General features: G+C 36.6%; 1 protein-coding gene across 1 annotated transcript in view; it reads right to left on the bottom strand.

The window, feature by feature from the left end:
- COL25A1 (collagen type XXV alpha 1 chain) overlaps positions 1 to 24,176 on the bottom strand; it is a 604,312-nt gene that overhangs the window by 216,091 nt on the left and 364,045 nt on the right. Inside the window, 1 exon segment of the mRNA XM_043971186.1 lies at positions 16,503 to 16,520. Coding sequence (XP_043827121.1) covers positions 16,503 to 16,520 — 18 coding nt within the window.

Genomic DNA, 24,176 nt, shown 5'->3' with positions numbered 1-24,176 from the left:
ACCATAGTTTTTGTAGAGCAACAGTTCCTATGTAATTTATGGATACTTCATGTGTGCTTATTGTGGGAAATAAGGTATAATTTTTAAAATGCACATTCATTCTCCCCAAACATCTCAAGTTTTCAGATGAAGCCAGAAATAATAAGGTGTTAAGCCATATTTTGACAGGCTACCCACAAGTGAAATATATATTCAATTATATATTTTATACTATTACTATATACTATTACATTAATATTCCATATTAATATATTATACGTACATATACATACCAATATCCCATTTAATATATCATCAGATTAGGTGCTATTTCATATAAGCAGATTTGCCCCTTTCAAAAGCCAATTTTTAAAATAAAAATGTTATTGATTTAGAATAGAGATCTTTTAAAACCTTTTTTAGAAAAGAGATCTTTTTAAAACTTTTAAAAAATTTACCTGTCTTCTTAAGCAGAGGCTTAAATTACCTTTGTCATGATGAGTCTCATTAATCATTACAAATATCTATTTTTTCTACTTTGCTGATTTTAAGTCCCTTTTAGATTGCACCTGAAAAGTATTCAACCATTTGAAAGAAAAAGCAAAGCATGAAGTCTGAAATTACTTTGGAAAGCTATAGTAGATCCATTTCTGATCATTTTAATAATGAGCACCCATCAAACGCTACATGTTTGGATGTAAGCCTAGATGTCACACACACATACTCTCAACTCCATTAATTACAATGGTTTTCTATCACCTCCAGGACCAAATAGAAAATCTTCTTCTTAAAAAGTATATAAAGTATTCATAACACTAGCCCTATCCCACATTTTCAGTCTTCTTACACCTTACATCCACCCTAATGGTACTTTATCACCAAATGAAGATGAAATGTCCTGCTGCTCTGTAAACACTTAAAGGTTCTCGAGGAGATTCAAACTAAAGATGACATTCACAGACACATGTGGATTGTCAATCAACAGATGTTTGAGTTTTCATTTTTCATTTTCATTGCAGCTCATAATTCCCAAGCTCAAGTGATCCACCAGCCTCAGCCTCCCCAGCAGCAAGGATTCTAGTGCTTTTATATAGGTTATCTTGACCTGAGTTACATACAACTTGTCAGGAATGAGTACAACAAGAGTATAGGATCATAGATCAAGAGGGACTATAAAAATCACTTAGTTTGACTTCTTCATTTACAGATCAGGAAACTAAAGCCCTGAGGATGATGTGCCCAAGGTCACAGAGTCAAATTGGATTTCCACCCTGGTCCTTCTGGCTTTACGTTCTTTCCCTTACAAGCAGTAGTGTAGCAATAAATGTCTAACAATCAGCTCTTTGGGGAGGTACCCATGACATGCTTTATAGTTTAGTTGGCATTACTAGCATTTTCTCCATCACTTTCTTAAGTCTAGACCAATGATGCCAAACTCAAATGGATACAGGCCACTAACTCATACAATAAGGATCTCTGTAAGTTGCATATTGAGTTAGAAAACCACATATTAACCTTATTGTTCTTTTATTTATTTTGTTTGCTATTTCCCAATTACATTTTAATCTGGTTCTGGTTTCACTCAGGAGGGTTGTGGATTGCATGTGGCTGGCAGACTAGGTTTTTTCACCTCTGGTCTAGACAATCAGCCCTAATTTGTATCATTTGGAGAGGTGTAAATGTTCACATTGAAAATTCAACAATTTGCTCGCTATGAAAGCTGGCCCCAGCACACCCCTGAATTATAGCACAATTGCATGTCATTTAAAAATTTGGGGAAATTGTGGCACAATGCTGTTTAATATATACATGCCTCCTGACAAACTGGGGTCTAAATTCCTGTCTTTCTCCAATTTGCCCAAATGTTGTGTGGAAAAGGGAGACAATTTCTAATCAAATAAATGTCTTTGATAGGAAACCCTGTTTTACTTTGTTACTGGAAGTATCCTCCATAATTTCACCGAGAATTGATTCAGAGTCAAGATCTAATTCTGAGAGGTCTCTATGTCATATAATTTTCATTACATAAAATAACCATATGAAATATTTAAATATGGAGTATAGTATAAGATGATACATGCATACTGGAAATGCTCATATGTATGGTCATATATTTCCTTAAAAGTCCTAATAAAAAGTCACCAGGTATTTTCACCACAACGGATTCTTTCTACATTGTTAGACATATGTTAATGCTACTTATTGTAAGACTAAGAAAATAGTAATGTTAAGATTTTTGTAATCATTTACATGTTGGGACAAAGAAAAATATGGCCTATGGTTTTCATTGAGATATAAAGGAGAAAGTGTAATGCATTAATATTTGGGGCATGATAATGTTTTGTTAAGTCTAACATGATTTATTTAGGAAAGAATATATTACCACTTTAATGTGACAGGTCTATTATCCACTAACAAAAATGCAGACTATTCAGCAGCTTCCTATGCAAAAAAAAAAAGTTGTTTGAATTTCTTGGATCATGCATGCATTTTATTTCCTCCCCCCACAATGAGTCTACTGGGATCTGGATGAGATTGGATTGGAATGCAAACCTGAAATACGGGGATCACTAAAGTGATACACAAGAAGATTAAGACAAAATTAAAAACACATGCAAAAGCATGGGGCAGCAAAATGCTATTCAAACGTGGCATCTTGTTATAGTCAGATCATTTTTAACAACAGAGAAGCACAATTTCATTTTTATAAGTTGGGCAAGGGGCTTGCAATAATGATGCAGAGAAAGAAGAAAGAACCAAAGGATTCCTCAAAACTCTCCACTGTTTTTCAAAAGTCATTTTCAAGTAACACACATGGAAAGAAGACACACGACCGTACAGGCAGTTGTCTTGCTGGTATTTGTGTGTGGTTTTCCATCTTGCATTTTTTCCCCACTGAGTAATACAGAATGATCGGATGTAGGCTACTTTGGTTCTTTCAATTCCTATTGGGGATTGCCTTTCCTTTACGCTCAACAGGCAGCTCCACAAAATATTAACATTTGGGATAAGGAGGAGGAAATATGGGACCTCTAACATTTATAAAGAAGATATGGCTTTACTTTGGAAAGACTACCTTTGGTTCATTTTTAAAGGCTTCTTGTCTCAGTTTTCCTCTACTGGATAGCTGCTACTGAAGTTTCTTTTGGCTACAAAAAGTGTAGTTTATTTTTCCAAGTAAGCCCTGGAAAGAATATTGCATTTTTGTTTTATAAAGCAATGGGTTTATATCAAATTAGATTACTATTGGAAGAGTTCATTTTCTAGTACTGTATCTATATAAACTATGAACTATATTTTATAGTTGCTTGGATTCCAATAAATGTAAACCAGGCCATGGGCCAGGCAAAGTAGTCTGGCTTTTTCTTCTTTTTTAGTATAGGTCATGAATAGCTACTTGTTTCATTATGTCTCCAAGTTAATATTGGATGTGCCTTTTCTGCAAGGATTACAGTGCTTAGAATCCTTAGAGACAACTCAGATGGCTCTATTTATGGCATTCTGCCAAAGAAATTCAGTATTATCCATTAATGGTAGAGTTCTTCCTCCTTCTATTGCCTTTTTCTTTTGCACCTAGAAGTAATGAACTGAAGCACCTTAAATTAAATTATATATGCTTTTTAAAATATAATAAAAGCAATGAATTCTCAATGGTAGGATTAGATGCTTATGTGCTGAATTTACAGGTCATTATGCTCATTTTCCAGTAACAAATTGTTTTGATGCTTAGTGCTGTGTGACATAGTTTGAGATCTGGTGCTGTAAGGCCCCTTCTCTCATATTTTTTCCCCAATGATTCCTTTGATATTTTTGACCTTTTATTCCCCCAGAAGAATTTTGTCATTATGTTTTCTAGTTCTATGAAGTAATTCTTTGGTACTTTGGTATGGCACAGAATAATTTAGATTATGTTATTTTTATTATATTGGTTTGGCCTACCCATGAAAAATTAATATTTCTCCAATTATTTAGATTTGTCTTTATTTATGTAAAGTGTTTTGTTATTGTGGATATACAATTCCTGTGTATGTCTTGGCAAGTAGACTCCTAATTATTTTATGTTGTCCACAATTATTCAAAACGGAATTTCTCTTTCTATTTTTTCCTGCTGCGTTTGTTGGTAATATATAGAAGTGCTGATTATTTCTGTGGCTTTATTTTATATCCTGAAACTTTGCTAAAATTAATTGTTTTGAATAGTTGTTAACTCTCTAGTGTTCTCTTAAGTATATCATTTGTGAAGAATGATAATTTTGCTTCTTTGCTGCCTAAGTTTTATTCTTTTACTTTCTTTTTTCTTGTCATTACTATAAGCTAGCATTTCTAGTACTATATTAAATAATAATGGTGATAACAGACATCCTTGTTTCACTTTGATCTTATTGGGAAGGCTTTTGGTGTATCTCCATTAGAGATACTTGCTTTTGGTTTTAGACAGATATTATTTATCATTTTAAGAAAAGCTTCATTTATTCCTATGTTTTCTAGTGTTTTATTTGTCAAAAGACCCCTCTGCATTTATTTATATAATCATATTTTGTTGTTTTTATTACTGATAAAGTTACTTGTAGTTTTCCCAACATTAAACCAGCCCTGAATTCTTGGTATAAATCCCACTTTATTTAAAATTTTTGCATCGATATTCATTAAGAAAATTAGTCTGTATTTTTCTTTCTCTGTTTTTGTTCTTCCTGGTTTAGGTATCAGAACCATTATTTACGTCATTACATTTAGAAGCAAAAAGTGTTGACATTTTGTTTAGTCACTATTCACAAGACAGCATTTAAGAGTTATATTTTCCCATTCTGCAAGTTACTCTTATAGGTTCTCAGAATTGGATGGGACCCCAGAAGCAATTCAACTCATCCCTGAACATGAATGGCCTCTCCAAAACCCTTGATGAATTTGATCTTGTCTACTTAGTTGTTTACACGTCATTTCTTTCAATATACTATAAGCTCCTTACAGGGAAGGATTGCTTTTATCTCTGTATCCCCAATATTTAGCAAAGTTGTCTGACACATGTATTCTGTTTGTTACCTTAACTAGTCAACTTATTAACATTACAATGACAATTCTTTCTCTTGGAACAGAAATCCCCAAACTGAGCTGCCTGGGACCTCCACTTCTTCCAAGTATGTTTCAAATAATTTTCTGGTTTCAGTTTTTCAGATATATGTTCCCAAATTCACAAGTCTTTGTAAAGAGAAAGAAAGGCTTTCTTTAGATCCTGTAGATCCATGCAAATAAATGAAGGCAATCAACTTAAAAGAAATTGAAAGTTTAAGTTCAAGATTTACAGCAGCATTCTCCTAGCTCATCATATTGCTTCCCATAATCCCAAACACACCAGCCAGAATAAACATAAACACTGTTTTAATCATGTCCCTTCCCTGCTCAGGACTAGGTTCTCCTACTTTGGGGTCAATTCCATTGGGTACCTCTCTAATTTAAGTTATTCATCTCCTAAGCATCCTATCTCTTTAGCAAAGAACCCTGTTTCTTAACTTCCCAATCTCAGTCAGCCTTCTCAATCAAATCTCCCTTTTAACTATCATGTTGGTAGAAAAATTAAACCTCATTAATTTGCATGGAATTCGGGTAATTGATCATGTTAGGCTAAAGTTTTGATTCTTGCCATCTATTTTTTTAAAGTTTGTTTTGCAGATTATTATAACAAACAAGATTATGAGGGAGAGATATGTTCCTTAAGGGTTTAAGGAAACAAACTTTAAGATAATATTAATGCTATAGAGCTGCAAAAGAACATTCTTCTGTCTGTGGCTTTAACCTCTCGGTTCTCTCAGTTCCCCTCCTTGGAACACACTGCCCTGTCTTCCGCTTCCCAGATAACTTCCAGATACCATTGATTATACAGGGGAAGGTTTTTCTCTGATTTCCAGTTTCTGTGATGTAAGTATGAGGAGAACCGACTTAGACATCCCTGAATGAAGACCTGTTTTCCCTATAAAACTAGAGGGGATGGTAAAGTCATTGGCGCACTCAGAAGAGGGAGTAAAGGAAAACTGGCCAAGCCCCAAACAGGGCAGCCTCTGTGTGGTACCAGTGTTGACCTCCTTCTTACCCTTCTCTGAAGATCATCACACCTAAGATCCAATGTGCATTCTGGCCGTAGCCCTTCCCTGTCCTGACCAGGAGGTGCTGAGCTGTTCATTGTCCTACTGAGATTGTGGGTACAGGGGAAGAGAATTTAAGCTGCTCTGGTTGCACCTTCTCCTAGGTGTCTCCTTGTGCAAGTTAAAACACAGTTATAATAAAGGCCTAAGTATTTATTGGTTTAAGTAATTAAACTTTAAGTATTTACTTTAAGTACATTTATTAAAGTATTTAACTGGCTAGCCTGACTTGTTTGTGAAATAGACTGGGACATGTTGGTCTTCCTTAGCTGAATAGAGAATCCAAAACAAAACAAACAAACAAACAAAAAAAAAACCTTCAATCTCAGAATGGGAAAGAGCCTAGGGAGTCCTCTCCTCCATTAGATAAAGAATGAATACACTACATATGACCTTAGCTATTCATTAAACAAGTCCACCAATAATACTCCTTGAAAATAGGTTAACAGTCCTTCATGCTGTTAGTATGTTTCTTAAACTAACGGCACTTCTTTCAAAAAATCTATACCTTGGAATTTTCACTAAAGTAAGAGTTCTTTATCTTTTGTACATGTCATAGATCCCTTGGCTAGAGTCTGGCAAAAACCTGTGGAGCCCTTCTCAGAATCATGTGACTAAATGCATAAAATCAAATGCATGGGAGGAAATCAATTATATTGGAATAAAGACATAGTTTTGTTTCCCATCCAAGTTTACTGATCTCCTGAAATCTAGTTGGGGCCCAGGGACCCCAGCTTAAGAACCCCCACACTATCGTTGGCTGACCTTTACCTCAGTTATTCTGATTTGCTGAAAATGTAGACAAGGAAGAAAAGGAAAATATGCCAAATATTAGCAATTGAGGTTGCAGAGTGTCTGCTATTGAACTCAAATAAAATAAAACAGCTTTTAATAAAGTAGGTACTTAATGTTAAAGGACCCTGATTTCAGAACAATAGAATTCCTGTACAAGGGTCCTGATATGGACTTCATAGGCAAATATCAGGGATGAAATGGGCGATTGATTTCAGTAAGGTGACATCTTAACTAATTTATCTGGCTTGGGTTAGTGGCCCGCACCTTAGGCTTTCTGAGTAGCTGAGCATAAGTTTTTTGTTTTGGTTTGTTTTTTGGTTTTTTTGCGGGGCAATGAGGGTTAAATGACTTGCCCAGGGCCACACAGCTAGTAAGTGTCAAGTATCTGAGGCCACATTTGAACTCAGGTCCTCCTGAATCCAGGGCTGGTGCTTTATCCACTGCTTCACCTACCTGCCCTGAGCATAAGTTTTTTAAATTTATATGACTGTATTTTAGTTTTAGTTTAACAAATCTATTTTCAGAAAAGTGCAATTCAGATGGGCTTTAATCACTGAGTGTGAACTACACTCTCACTCACTCAATAAACATTTATTAAGTACCTACTATATGCCAGGCAGCTAGGTGTTTCAATAGAGTTACCAGGCCTGGAATCAGAAAGACCTAAATTCAAATCTGGCCTCAGCACTTACTAGCTGTATGACCTTGGGCAAGTCACTTAGTCCTGTTTGTTTCCTCATCTGTAAAATAAACTGAAGAAGGAAATGGCAAAACACTAATATCTTTTGAAGTGTGATAGTCCACAGGGTCACGAAGAGTTAGATATGACTAAACAATAACAATCTACCAGGCACTATGCTAACCTCTCAGAAAACAAATGGGAGGCAAATGGCAGTCCCTGCCTTCAAGGAGCTTACAATCTAATGGGGGAGACAACATTTAAACAAATATAAACAGAGCGAGCTATATACCCTATAAATAAATAACCAACAGTGGGAAGGCACTGGAATTAACTGCAGTTGGGCAAGGCTTCCTGTATAAGGTGAGGTTCTAGGTGGGACTTGAAACCAGGGAGGTTAATAGTGAGAGAGAAAGAAGACAGAGTGTTCCAGACAGTGAGATTGCCCACAGTGCAGAGATGGGGTGTCTTATTCAATGAATAATGAGAAGGCCAGTGTCATGTGTCAGAAAGTAAGGGGTCAGAAGAATGGAAAGGGAGGAGAGGGCTTTACTCCTGGAGGCTATAGGAAGCCATGGAAGCCTATTGAATAGAGGGATGACATGGTCAGCTACACTACTCTACTGAGGGTGGGTTAAATTGCTTTTATACTTAAGATAAGACCTTGCTTAATACAGTAGATGAAGTCCCACAAACACACAGATATTCAAACTATTTTGTTCCTTGATCATGGTGGCTCTAGATTTCTTCTGAAACCCTTGGCAGCTTTCTTTTTTTTTTTTTTTTAAATTTTTTTTAAGTCAGGCAATTGGGGTTAAGTGACTTGCCCAGGGTCACACAGCTAGTAAGTGTTAAGTGTCTGAGGCCGGATTTGAACTCAGGTACTCCTGACTCCAGGGCCAGTGCTCTATCCACTGTGCCACCTAGCTGCCCCCAGCAGGTCTCTTTTAAGCATATGAATCATGTGCTTATTTATATAAGGGAATAAAAGCATTGTTTGCAAATTCCATTGCATGGACCTTATTTTATGGTTAAAAACTAGTCTTTTGGTTTTGCAAAAGGTTTCACTCATATAAAGGAAATGTTCTGAAAAGCCAAGCTTGTATTCCTCCACATAAGCTCTTCCTGAGTTTGTGCACTAATCTATGGTGGTATGCAGATATAAATGAGACGTTTTTCTTTTCACATCAAAAAGCAAATAAAATGTCAAATGTAAATGAAGTCTCTGCTTGGATAGTAAATACACCATCAAATTAACTGGACAGCTTATATATATATATGTGTGTGTGTGTGTGTGTACGTGTGCGTGTGTGTGTATATATATATATGGAGAGAGAGAGAGAGAGAGAGAGAGAGAGAGAGAGAGAGAGAGAGAGAGAGAGATAAAAGTTGGTTTGCTGGACCAATCTTGGAATTTAGAATAAATTTTCCCACAGAGTTAATGTAATGAACTATAGTTGAGTTCCCTCCCAAAATTATGGTTTAATTTAGTTTGGTTGCATGCATTGATTTCCACATTGACTAACCAAGGAATTTTCTCTGTTTGTTTTATAAAAGGAGTTCTTTTGAGTCAGGAAGCCCATTATTTAAGTTCATCACCTTTTTTTCTTTTTCTTTTTTTTTTTTTCCTTTTACAACTGAAGAGAACTAGGAAAATCCATTTCACTTGTAAGAGAAAAAATGTATCATGGTACAAAGCTGATATAAATTATATGACATTTTCCTATAACTTATGAGACTTTAGGCCACACTAAAAACTACCAGCCTATATATGCAGCCTATAAAACCCTAATTAGCCATAAAGTTAAAGTATTATGGTAGGTAATTGGATCTATAGCCTATTGAGCTAGTCCAACAATAGATAGATTTTGGATAATCACTACAGATTGATGGGCAGCTAGATGATGTAGTAGATAGCGCACCAGGCCTGGAATCAGGAATATCTGAGTTCAAATGTAGCCTCAGACAATTACTAACTGTGTGACCCTGCACAGGTCACCTAACTTGTTTGTCTCAGTTCCTCCATCTGTAAAAACAAGTTGGAGGGGCAGCTAGGTGGCACGGTGGATAGAACACTGGCCCTGAAGTCAGGAGGACCTGAGTTCAAATCCAGCCTCAGACACTTTACACTTACTAGCTGTGTGACCCCAGGCAAGTCATTTAACCCCAATTGCCTCACCAAAAAAAAAAAAAAAAGTTGGAGAAAGAAATGGCAAACCTTTTTTTTTTTTTTTGAGGCAATCAGGATGAAGTGACTTGCCCAGGGTCACACATCTAGTAAAGTGTCTGAGGCCATATTTAAATTCAGATCATCCTGACTCCAGGGTGGCACTGCACCACCTAACTGCCCCTCTCCCCTTTTTTGAGGCAATTAGGGTTACACTGCTTGCTTAGAGTCACACAGCTAGTAAGTATCTGAAACTGGATTTGAACTCAGTATCTTTTTAACCTTAATATCTTTGCCAAGAAAACCCCAAATGTGGTCATAAAAAGTTGGCCACAACTCAACAACAACAACAGATTGCCACTGAGTTTGGAACTATACTTAAAGAAGAAACACATTGATGATATAATGGACAGCATGATAGGACTGGGAGTCAGAAAGGTTCATACCTACTATGTACACTAACCCTAGCATGGCCTGCTAAGCTCTATGTCCCAAGCAACTTCCAAGGACAAAAATCCACCATGTCAGTAGATTTATTAATGGAGGGATCTCCTTACATTGATAAAATCACAGACACTTTTTGCAAACAGAGCATCATTGTACGATCATAGATTTAAAGCTACAAGAGATTTCAGAGATTATCTAGTCCAGTCCCCTAATTAACAAATGAGGAAATCAAAGCCAAGAAGGGGAAAATGACTTGGCTAAGATCACATAGGCATTAAGTAATCAAAGCCAGGTCCCCTGAGTTCAAATGCTAAGCCCTTTCCACTATACCATGCCGTCTCCTATTGTTTGAGTCATATAAAATCTAACCATCATTCATAAAAATGTTTTCATGGGATAATTAATTCCAACTCAGAATGCCAAGAATATATGCATACAGAAACATTTATGTGTGTATGTAAATATATATTTATGTGTATAATATATGTGTGCATATACATATATACACATATATATATGTGTGTGTGTATATATACATGTATATCACAATTTACATATAGTCTCCTTTCTGTTCTTGACTTCATATACCTGGGGGGGGGGAATGTGGAGAAGAGGAGCAGTGAAGAAGAGGTACTTATCTTACATATAAATAAGTTGGAAACTGCTGAGAACTGAGGTAACTGACAGTGAAGTTATAAGCAGACTGAAACTCAATAACTTATTAAAATCCTAAGTACAGGAGTTTTATAAAAGTAGGAAGCTTGAAAAATTGTTCCTTCAAAGGAAAAAAAGAAATAGACCACTGGTTATGGAACAAAAATAAACACACTTCATATTTGAGGTCAACACTGCCTGTAAATTTTATGCAGTGAGAAACTTTGGAGGAAAGTGTTCATGGTGTGTATTACTGAGGTCATTTTTTATTGAGCCAAACAAAAGAAAAAGGAAATTTTAAATGAAACCTGATCAAATAACAGAAACATTTCAACAGTTTACAAAACCTATAAAATGTAAAAATATCCAAGTTCCATTTTAAAATATAGGTGGAATTTTTCAATCACTGCAGGTGGGCCTTATAGATCAATGCATATTAATCAAATGCAATATGTACTTTTGATAAATTTTCTCCAGAAAGTTGACTTAAGGTAAAGTGTTAATACAAGATGTAAAGTAGTGGTATAAATTAGTTCAGTCATATGCACTGATTTACACACTGACTAACCAGGGAACTTCCTATGTGTTCATTTTATGAACGGGAGTTCTTTTGAGTCAAGAAATCTATTATTTAAATTCATTATATTTCTTTTAACAACTAAAGAGAACTAGGAAAATCAGTTTAACTTGGAAAAGAAAAATGTAGAGAGGTACAAAATTGATATAAATTATATGCCTTTTTCCTATAACTTGTGAAACTGTAGGGTACACTAAAAACCACCAGTAATTTGATGGATCTGTAATTTCAATGTGGACAATGTGGATTTCTTCATATGTGTGTGTGTGTGTGTGTGTGTGTATGTGTGTATACATACCTACACATACCTACACATATTTGTATTTTATTATTTTCCAGTTACATGTAAAGATAGTTTTCAGCATTTGCTTTCATAGGATTTTTAATGCAAAATTTTTCTCCCACCCTCCCTTCCCTCCCCCCACCTCAAAATGGAAAGCAATCTCATATAGGTTATATATATATATATATATATATATACATATATATATATATATACACACACATTCACATTAAACATATTTCTGTCGTGGTGTGTATTGTGAAAATCATATTGTGAAAGAAGAATCGGAACACAAAGGAAAAATCTAAAAAAAGAAAAAAAAACACAGCCCCAAAGTAAAAACAGTATGGTTCAATCTGCATTCAAAAGCCACAGTTCTTTTTCTCTGGATGTGGAGAACATTTTCTACCATGAGTTCTTTGAAATTGTTTTGGATCATTGCACTGCTGAGAAGAGCCAAGTCTATCACAGCTGATCATCACACAATGTTGATATTGTGTACAACGTTCTCTTGGTTCTTCTTATCTCACTCAGCATCAGTTCATGTAAGTCCTTCCAGGTTTCTCTGAAATCCTTCTGCTCATCGTTTCTTACAGCACAATAGTATTCCATTACATTCATATGCCACAACTTGTTCAGCCAACCATTTGATGGATATCCACTCAATTTCCAATTCTTTGCCAACACAAAGAGAGCTGCTTGTACATGTGGGTCCTTTTCTTTCTTCTATGATTTCTTTGGGATACAGACCTAGTAGTGGTATTCCTGGGTCAAAGGGTATGAACAGTCCCATGGCCCTTTGGGCATTGTTCTGAATTGCTCTCCAGAATGGTTGGATCAGTTCACAGCTCCACCAACAATGCATTAATGTTCCAATTTTTCCACAGCTTCTCCAACATTTATTATTTTCCTTTTTTGTCATATTAGCCTATCTGATAGGTGTGAGGTGGTACCTCAGAGTTGTTTTAATTTCCATTTCTCTAATCAATAGTGATTTAGAACATTTTTTTTCATATGGCAATGGATAGTTTTGATTTCTTCATCTGAAAAATGCCTGGAAAATGTGAATTTCTAATGGTACAGACTGCAACCCATTCATACTTCTTCACCCTATACAACTTTTTCCTTTTTCCTTACCTAAAATCTTCACTGAAGGTCCATTCAATATTCTGGAGGTCTTACAACACACTGGGAGTACCAGTGTAATACCTGAGTTGATCAGCTTGACACATGCCCCTTTCTTTTCCATTCATTAGCATTTTTTATTATACCACCTTTTCATTCAAATAATCCTGGGTGATGGGCTATATTTGACTTACATATACCCTTTATTGCCTAATTTATTGCCTAATTGGTCACCTACAATCTTGATTCTTTAGAGGTTATGTTATTCACTGATTTGCATGATGGGTGTTTATTTCAGAGGACAACTTGTCATTGAAAACAGTTTTTCAAAGACAATTCAGACTTTCATCTCATTCCTAGACCAAGCTCAATATCAATTTGCCATGACTATCCAAAATCTACCTATTGTAGATACCAGCTCAATGTTATACATTCAATTGCCTACCACATTCTAGACAAAAGGCTTTTTAAATCCACTTAGTTTTTCCTATGTGAATTGTTAGTCCAAATTCTTTTGACTAACATAAGGTAGTATTCTGGAAAATGTCATCCTCAACAGGGACATCTGAAAGACCTTACTATTTATATGAAATCTTGCTTCTCTTTGCAACCTGTACTAGATATCCTCCCCGACACATGAATGCATATTTGGTTGGCACACCCCTCGTTTTATACTTTATTTGATATCTGCCATTATAGGTTTATCAAAAAGTTCTCTAATGGTGTATCTTTCAAAGAATAGTGTATTATCTTAACATAAACATGGGACACAGATTGTTGGAAAAGATTCTTTAAGGCTACATTTTGCTCTACTAAATCAAAACACTCCCATATAGACACAGAGTACATTAAGATCTTTGTATTCTCTTTATCTATAAGTCAATTTTGTAAGGTATGGTGTTCTACAGAACATAGCTGGTGGAAGTTCCCGTTAACTTTCTCATATTTTCTTTCTTTCTTTCTTTCTTTCTTTCTTTCTTTCTTTCTTTCTTTCTTTCTTTCTTTCTTTCTTTCTTTCTTTCTTTCTTTCTTTCTTTCTTTCTTTCTTTCTTTCTTTGCAGGGCGGTGAGGGTTAAGTGACTTGCCCAGAGTTACAGAGCTAGTAAGTGTCAAGGGTATGAGACTGTATTTGAACCCAGGTCCTCCTGAATTCAGGACTTTATCCACTGTACTACCTAGCTGTCTCCTACTTTCTCATATTTTCATCAAGGATGCTCTCAATGATTTTTAGAAAGATAAGAAAATAAATGTAGAGGTTATCAATGTCACCAAGACCACCTTTTTAAAGTTACAGGGCTAATTATGACCTTTTCTATTCATATGGCATCTCCTTGTTCAGCTATCATGGAAATTAATCATTCAACACTTCTAATGCTTTATTACTCCTAGCATGTATTTCCTTAGCAATAATTGCATCAGTATTAAATGGAATGAAAATACAAGAGCAATTTTTTGATGTAAATTTAGGAAACAGAAGTTTTTTCATTTTAGAAGGCTAGTAATAGAATAGCAAAATCAAAGTTTCCCATGGAGGAGGATCATTTGATCTCTGGATCATTCCATGTTTTTCAGGTCTGGGTAAACAATCTATAGGATATTCCACTTTGTTCAAACATGCTGAGTTTCTACTTATGGTGAAGATGTTCACTGCTAGATATCTGATCCATATACAGCCTTAAAAAGCAAAATGGCAGCTGCAGCAAGGGAAAATCCAACAACATTCATCCATCAAGTCAGTCCAATATTCCTAGCTATTAGAATGAAGCAGAATCTACATTTCTGAAGGAACCAGTATGAAAAAATAATCCTAAAGTAAGTACATTCTGTGATGTCATGGAACTCTCTAAAAGTTTAGTTTTAATATATCTCAAGTTGTACTCATAAGGATTTAGAGCCTAATCGTAAGTTTTCCACCCTGAGTACAAACCCCAAGGGATGTTGATAACTTACCTAAATCAACTCATTCTTCAATGATTAACAACATCATATCCAGTCATATCCTCCCCATCCCAGTGATTCTGAACCTCTGGCTGTTCTCCCTAATCCACTGATCAAAGTAGGGGAGTTGGAATACTCTTTGCCTCCCATTGCCACTTCCAAATTTCCCTTCTACCATCATTCCTCAGTAACCTCTCTGTCTATTTGAGGCACGGGGGAGGGGGAGGTTTTCTGTATAAAAGTATGGATCAGGAAATAGAATATCATGTAAGGGTACAGCAAGAAGGCCATTAGGCTAGAATGAAGACTATATGAAAGAAAACAATGAACAGTAAGTCTGGAAAGGTAGACTGAAACCAGACTGTAAAGAGTTTTAAGCACTAAATGGGGAAATTTTTATTTTATTTTATTCTGTAGGCAAGACTTTTGAGCAAGGAGGAACTTATGCTTTAGGAATATAGGCTTGGCAGCTATGTGGCAAATGGTATTAGAGAGACTGGAAAGAAGGAGATTTTTGTGAGAAGTGAGAAAGATTCTTACTAGTATGGTGACCACGTGTGTGGAAAGAAGGTGACAGATAAGAGATATTGAGAAGGTAGAATTAATAAGACTTAGCACCCAGAACAGATAGGTGGCGCAGTGGATAGAGCACTGGCCTTGGATTCAGGAGGACCTGAGTTCAAATCTGGCCTCAGACACTTAACACTTACTAGCTGTGTGACCCTGGGCAAGTCACTTAACCCCAATTGCCTCACCAAAACAAACAAACAAAACAAACCAACCCAAAAAACAATAAGACAGCATCTGACTGGATATGAGGGGTGAAAGAAAAAGAGAAAAGTGTAAGCTAATGTCTCCCACTGTGAATCTGGGAAACTGGGAGTATGGTAGTGACTTCAACAGATATCAGGAAATTAGGAGAAAAAGTGAGTTTGTGTAGGAGATAATGAGTGACACAGGTTACCCATAGCCACACAGTTGCTATGTGTCAGAGATAGGACATGAACCTACATCTTCCTGATGCCAAGCCTGCCTCAAGCCCAGGAATTATGTATATCACTTAATAGTATTATGTTACAAGATCATTTATATTCATCACGATTTCCTACTAATTCCTAATATTTGTTTCAGGCTTCATGTTAGCCTTTTTTTGTTTTTGTTTTCTCCTTTTAACACACATTCCTCTGATATGCCAAATTTTCTCAATCTGTTTCTTGAATTCACATTTCTTTCATTATAATTCATATAGTTAGCAGTAGAAATGTACTGAAAATATAGAAAATAGTTCAGTTCCTGTGTATAATTAATCAAAAGTACTTAGTAGGACTGGATTTGAAGTAACCAGTCTTCATGGATTTACAACAACATTATTAGCACATGATTAATAAACAGCTAATGAAAACCAGCTCATGCTCCACGTTTGCTAAGTTATCATTTCTATCTCACTTTCAAGTTTTGTGGCAATGTTTCAAACCAGTTAAGATCCCTGCTTTATTTGGTTGTACATTGTTAAACTCACCATCTGGTCAGACAGCTGATGCAACTGAAACGGCTGAAAGGGGCCCCAGGCTTCCCTCCTGGGAAATATTTGTTCTACTATGTTGTGTAATGATTACCAGTAAATAGCTATTTTTAATATATCAGTTGAAAAGAATTGTAGAAAATTTAAGCTTTGAGGAATCCTACATTGGAATCAATTCCTTGTGAGGGAGCTCCCTTACCTGTGGACCCGGCTGACCCTGAAAATGAAGAAAAAACAAAGAATTACAAGATTGTTTATTCCTATTTTACCACCTGAGTTGATAGCAGGATAAACCTAATTTTTTTCAAATGTTTGTTGATGTTTTTGTTTGATTTTTTAATATCACCTTCCTTTTCAAACTTTTCATTTTCCCTCTGGCCTTCCCTAGCTAGGGAGCCATTCTTTATATCACAAAAATTTTTTTTAAAAAAATGAGGGATGGGAGAAAAAACAGGTCAGCAAAAGTAGCCAGCCTATCAACTGAATTTGTGGGTATAGGCAATGGTCCATGTCCATGCCACCCCCTCCATAAGGAAGACAGATCAGTTTTTCTCATCTCTCCCTTGGGGCCAAACTTGAACTGACCTTCATTCTTAAAGAAGGATGTGCCTACCCTCCACTTCCAAAGTAGTACTGAATTATGTAAAATCTTTATTTGATGATTTCTTGAAAATTGCATTACAACCAAAGGTCAATTGAATTCTTAACTCCATGACAAGATAACTTCATTTAAAATCTCAATTTTACAATTTAACTCATCCAGCTCCAAAGTAACTTGAAGACACTAGCATTTACTGAAATATGATTGGGGATGATAGAAAGAAAGCAAGCAATAAATTAGTTCAATATATTGTAATGAATGAGTCATTTGATGGGAAAGTCTCCATAGCCCAGAGAACCAAATGTGTGGCTATGAGCTACAGCCTCACAGATGACCAGATCATATGTCATGACAAAGGGGCACATGAGAAGTAAGCACATTTTAGGATTCACTGAGCCTTTGGTTTTCCTTAGTATCACAGAAACATTTTTTTCCTTTTTTCATTCAACAGAATTGAGCCAAAGGCTGTAAAAAACATGAAATATCTTCAGCTCAGTGAAAGGGGATCATAAGTCCTAACACAATCAATAAGGTTTATGACCTTTAACCAACTTAATGCATTTTGAATGTCATTTTTGTTGGGAGCTGTTCACATTTTTAAAAACAACATAATTGAACTGCTCACCAAAAAACAAAAACCTCAGTGACTGGAGAAATGCGAGTATTGATTAGCCATCACTTTCTTAAACATCTTTAATCAGTTTTTCTGTCCCATGAGACGAGGTAAAGGGTTCTGAGTTAGAAAATACACAGAAGAAATATTGCTCATTGTGGGGACATCAGGGTTGAGCAGGAAGAGAAAGGCAGGAACAAAGGAAAGCAACTTAAAAATGTCCCCATATCGAGGGGTAGCTAGGTGGCGCAGTGGATAGAGCACTGGCCCTGGATTCAGGAGTACCTGAGTTCAAATCCAGCCTCAGAAACGTGACACTTACTAGCTGTGTGACCCTGGGCAAGTCACTTAACCCTCATTGCCTCGCCAAAAAAAAAAAAACCAAAACAAAATGTCCCCATAACTCTGATGTAAAGAGGGGCAACCCTAGGTCAGGGGTCAGGGTTTCTTAATCTATAGAAAAGGGTCCATGGAGAGATTTCAAGGGATCTCTCAACTTGGATAGGGGAAAATACACATCTGTATTTCAGTGCCTTTTTTTGTCATCCTTTGTATTTTCCTTTATGCATTTAAAAATCTTTTGAAAAGTGGACAGTAGGCTTCACCAGACTGCCAGAGGGGTCTATCACATGCACACACACACACACGCATGCACGCACGTGCATGCACACAGGCCAACTATTTTTCTGAGTATTATTTTTTTATTCATAAAAGTATTTTATTATTTTCTAGTTACATGTAGAGATAGTTTTCGACATTTGTTTTTATAAGATTTCTAGTTTCAAAATTTTCTCTCTTCCTCCCCTCCCTCCTCCTTCTGCAAGACAACAAGCAATCTGATATAGGCTATATGTACAATCACATTAAACATATTTCTGCATTAGTCATGCTGTAAAAGAAGAATAAGAACAAAAAGGAAAAACCTCAAAAACAAAAAAGCAGAAATAGTACAGTTCAATCTGCATCTAGATTCCACAGGTTTTTTTTTTTCTTCTGAATTTGGAGAGTATTTTCCATCATGAGTCCTTTGGAACTATCTCGGACTATTGTATTGCTGAGAAGAGTCAGGTCTATCACAGTTGATCAACACACAATATTGTTGACACTGTGTACAATGTTCTGAGTATTCTGATCTAAAATGCCAGGACAGGAACAGTGTTGACCAGTGATATCAAATTCAAATAGATGGAGCAGGGAGGTGGCACAGTGGATAAAGCACTGACCCTGGAATCAGGAAGACCTGAGTTCAAATCCAGCCTCAGACACTTGACACTTACTAGCTGTGTGACCCCTGGGCAAGTCACTTAACCCTCATTGCCCCTGCCAATAAAAAAAATTCAAATAGAAATGGGAGACCTCTAAACCATACATAAGGATCCCTGTATGCTGCATATTGACTTCGAAAAACATATATAACATTTATCTAGTGCTTACTATGTGCCAAGCACTGAGCTCAGCACTTTATAAATATTATCTCATCTGATCCTGGGAGTTAGGTACTATTATTATCCTCACTTTATAAATGAGGAAATTGAGGCAAATAGGGATTAAGTGACTTGCCCAGGGTCACATAGCTAGTGTTTCAAGCTGAATTTGAACTCAAGTCTTTCTGACCCCAGACCTGGCATTTTATCCATTGGGTCACTTAGCTTTTGTTGTTGTTGTTTTTACTACATCAACACATTAAAATCAATTAGAAAGGACATTTTAATCTGGTTTTGAGCTACACTCAGGAGTGTTGTGGGTCACACCTAGATCGCCCACTGAGTGTTTGATGCCTCTGGTGTCCTCACTTCACCAAGATACAGACAGAAAATGTTGTTGGCCAATTAGTAGTCTCCTGAAATTCACCATTCTTCACATTGTATGGCTTACGTATTTAAGCTTCAGCTTTACTATTTGACTTTCCAGTGAATAGTCTGTATTCATTTCTTTAAAGTGTATATAATAGGTGATAGATAAATGTTTATTGAAAATCCAATTAAATGCCTGAGCCCAGAGATGAGGCAGCATGACCTCACAAATGAGCAGAGAGTATAAACCAGCAGAATTTGGGACTGCTCCGAGGGTTCCCCAAATACTCCAGTTCTGCTATCTATACAGAATCCAAAGTGATACAAATGATATCCTAATTTCTATGAGATTCAGACTATAAAGTCAGCCTGGGAAGTAGAAATCATATTTAGTGAAAATGACCCTCTCTCTACAGGTCTCCAAGGTAAGTAGCATCTAACTGCTTGGACCAATATAGAAAAGGGAAGTCAGTAAGTGAGATTCCTATCTTTCATGTAAGATCCATGCTGGATCCGTTGGTCTGGGGGTAGAAAGTGGATTAGACAGGTTTTGCTACTCCCCTTGTCCAATACCCTGCTGCTGCTCATCTCTCCTGATGCTCCCCTCTGCCCTCCTCCTGTCATCTCTTCCTTGAGCCTGAATTATTTACATTATTGTTATTCTTCTCACCTACTTTTATTGGCTGAGCAGTTGAATTCACATAAGTTAAATGCAGGCATGTTAATAACTCTACCATATGCCTAAGAATGACAATATGTTTTCCAATCATATGCCAGCAACTTGTCAACTGAGAGCCAATACAAGAAAAGATACCAAACTTAGGCAAAGCTTCCTTGAGTAAAAGACACTCCCCCAAAACATGTCACACTTACCTTCTTTCCATGGAAAAGGAGACAAGGGCTTGTATATTGGCATATACAAGCCAATGCTGTCAAAAGACCCCTTTAATGTGTGAACAAAATGTTTTTTTCCCTGGCTCTCATAGCACATCACTGGGCTGAAACTGATATCTGACAGCTAACTGGGCATCTCTGCCTTAGTTGAATAACAATAAAATGTCATAGTCATTAAAGTAGGCATTGGCAGCAAAGGGCATTGTGAGTGATGCCTGAATTATCCTCTGTCTTTCCCCCCTTGGGAAACCAAAGCCCATATACCTCATCTTGGTTTTTAATTTATGCAAAGAAAGTGTTCCCTGACCATTTGAAAAGCTGTGTTTTCAGCATCTATCATTTGAATCCATCTCTTGGAATACTGAAATCCAAAATAAATGAGAACTTTTATTCCCAGGAATTTCCATGAATAAAGAACATCAAAAGTTGCTTTGAAAGTCAAGTCAATAAGCAACTACTGTGTGCAAGATACTGTGCCAAGCATCAGGGATACAGAGAGAATAAACCAACAGAAGATGGCCCCTGCCCTCAAGGAGCTCACATTCTACATGTATACAGAATAAATTAGAGATCATCTCAGGGGCTAAGCACCAAGATGAAGGTTGATCTATCTCCTGAGATGGGTTTTTGGTAGATACTGGAAACTTGAAAGATAATCAATTAAATGCAAGAAGCTTTTTTAAAATGTACTCTTTGCATTCTTAATCTCTTCAGAGCTTGGAGCAGATTCAAACACTGGAATGTAATGATCAATCAACAAGCATTTATTAAGCAATGACTACATGCCAGACACTGCAGTAGACAGAGGGAATAAAAAGACAAAAAAGGGTACTAGATGTTTTTTTTAAATAACTTGGAACATGTTTTGATATAATCAAGATTTGGAAACCAAAGTCCTAGAAGCCTTTTTCCTTGAAGGCTGGATTTCCATGACAGCTGGAATTCTGTGCTCTAGCCCTGCAGACCATCCACAGATGATAATTCTATTTTTTTTTTTTTGGCATGGGCAATCAGGGTTAAGTGACTTGCCCAGGGTCACACAGCTGCTAAGTGTCAAGTGTCTGAGGCTGAATTTGAACTCAGGTCCTCCTGAATCTAGGGCTGGTGCTTTATCCACTGTACCACCTAGCTGCCCCAGATGAATGTCATGGTGCTGGCTTCAAAATCAAAATAGCTGGCATTTATAGAGCATTTTATGGGTTTGACAAAGTGAGTTGCAAATATTATCTCATTTGATCTTCATGACAATCCCAAGAGGTAGGTCATAATTTTACAGATGAAGAAACTGAGACTAATAAAGATTAAGTAATTTGCAAAGAAGGTGTCTGATGCCAGATTTGAACTCAAGTCTTCCTGACTCCAAGCCTGGCATTCTATCCATTGGGCCACCTAGCTGCCTGTATTTCCTACTACTATTCTCATACAGCATGTTCTTAAATTTTATATACTTTGACAGCATTGTGTCTGTGTTATTTGAAAATGTAATCAACAATTCAGTATGTGACATATATGTATATATAATTTAATATCTTTTATTTTTTCTCTATTACATGTTAAAACAATTTTTAGCATTTTTTAAAAGTTTTGAGTTCTAAATTCTATCCCTCCATCTCTCCCTATCTTTCCCCCTCCCTGAGATGATAAGCAATCAGATGTGTGTGTGTGTGTGTTTGAGCTAGGTGGCATAGTGGATAAAGCACTAGCTGTAAAGTTGGGAGAATCTGAGTTCAAATCTCATCTCAGACCCTGGGCAAGTCACTTAACCCTAGTTGCCTTAAATATCCAGGGCCATCTCCAGTTATCCTGACATATATCTTGTTACTGGACCCAGATGACTCTGGAGGGGAGTGAGGTTGGTGACCTTGCACAGCCCTCCCTCGCTTAAATCCAGTTCATTGCAAATCATATGTGTGCATGTGTAGATGAAATGCTGTGAAAATATACATAAAACATTATTACACAATATATAATACATTATTTAGTATACATGTGTGTTGCTGTGAAAACACACATATTACAACATAGTATATCTAGCGCTGGGAAAATACATAGTGGATTATTACAAAATATATGTGTGTGTATTGCTATAAAATACACATAATACATGATATCACATGTGTGTACATGTGTATACTCACATACTGAATTGTGGATTACATTTTCTTTTTTTTTCTTTTTTTGGCTGGGCAATGGGGGTTAAGTGACTTGCCCAGGGTCACACAGCTAGTAAGTGTCAAGTGTCTGAGGCTGGATTTGAACTCAGGTACTCCTGAATCCAGGGCCAGTGCTTTATCCACTGCGCCACCTAGCCGCCCCTGGATTACATTTTCAAATGATCACAGTACTGGGACTTAAACCAGCCAATCCAAATAAATAAAAGCAAAGAGTGAAGGGCAGCAAAAGCTGTAGGTTGTTGCTACGTAAGGCGTGCAAAGCTTTCTGCTACAGGCTTTGCTGGTGCTCCAGAACTTGGGCTCTGTCCCAGGGTGTGGATGGGAAACCAGCCCAGCCCAGAGGTAATTATATAGAAAACATGACAAACATGTGCGTGTGGCCTAAAACCTGTATTAAATAGCACATGCCTTACAAATCTTGCCCAAGATTTCAGTGCTGCCTCTCATAGTATGATGTAACCTACTGTTATCCAAAAGCCACGCCAGGAAAAAAAAAAAAAAAACCTGTATGGGGAAAAAAAAAGGGTACCAAACAGCTGCTGTCTTGTGGTCATCATTTTAAAAAGAAAAAAAAAAAAACATCCAGGCAAACAATTGAGGTGATAAGATGAGAGGGGTTCAACAATGAGTGGCATGGCAGCTGGGAGTGGAAGAGGCCTCAGGCATCAAAAAAGACATCATGGAAGAGTGAGGAAAGTTTCATAGACACAAATGTATGCTTGAGAAGACTTGGAGAAAAAAAATCCACCAGAGAGCAAAAAGAATGTTCAAGTTGGAGAGTGGGGGAAGGAGGAAACAAAGATTACATATGAGTATGTGTGTATGTATAAATATAGACATGAACACATATATACCAATACACATACATATATACACTTTAGGAACCTAGAGAAGACTTTAGGAGCAGAGAAGAAAGAGATATCTCTTATTAATTAGAGATCAGAGGGAGACCTGGCCCCAAAGAACAAACAGAAGACTAAAGATATTTGACATATACGTGTGCCTCTAGGCAAATCATCTAATCTCTCTGGACTTCGGGCTCTTCATCAGTAAAATAAGATTAGACCAGAAGGCCCCTGAGGTTAGAGTTAGGGCTGGAAGAGATCTCATCCATTCTGATCTCCTAATTATAGAGCTGATGAAACTGAGGTTTAGCACAGACTATTGAGCTTAAAATTTGGTCTTCAGAGTTCAAATTTTGCCTGAGACACTTACTGGCTATGACCCTGGACAAGGCATTTAATGTATCTCAGTCTCATTTTCCTCTTTGACAAAATGGGCTGATGCTAACATCTACCTTAAAGGGGTACTGTGAAGCTTGAGATAACATGTTAAGCACTTTGCAAACCTTAAAGTACTATATAAGTGTTAATTACTGTTAATCTTATTCTCTGTGTCCTACAGATAGTTTGTGTGTGAGGTTGAATTAGAAGCCAGGTCTTTCATATGATTCTCTGATATGGAAAGATTATGAGGAAATCTTGAGTTTAGTGAATTTGGTTTTAGAATCTGATAAAATGGCAGAAATGATTTCATTTTTTCTAGTTAAACATTTGGGCTGTTTGTAAAAGATATTTCTTAAACTTGTCATTAGAAAGGGGCTTAATTACTGACTAAATAACAGCTTAAAATAATAATTGCTTTCAAAACTAAGGCTCCCCAAACTGCCTTAAACCACCCTTCTTCATATTTCACATCTATTCCCATTTGGGAATATTTAGGAAATTAGGAAATTCCCTTCAGCCTAGTTGGGATAATGATCAAGTATCAGGAATAATTAATTGTGCCTTTTTAAATC

Source organism: Dromiciops gliroides, chromosome 6 (assembly GCF_019393635.1).
Source record: "Dromiciops gliroides isolate mDroGli1 chromosome 6, mDroGli1.pri, whole genome shotgun sequence".
NCBI classification, from domain to species: domain Eukaryota; kingdom Metazoa; phylum Chordata; class Mammalia; order Microbiotheria; family Microbiotheriidae; genus Dromiciops; species Dromiciops gliroides.
This window is presented reverse-complemented; position numbering and strand designations above follow the sequence as displayed.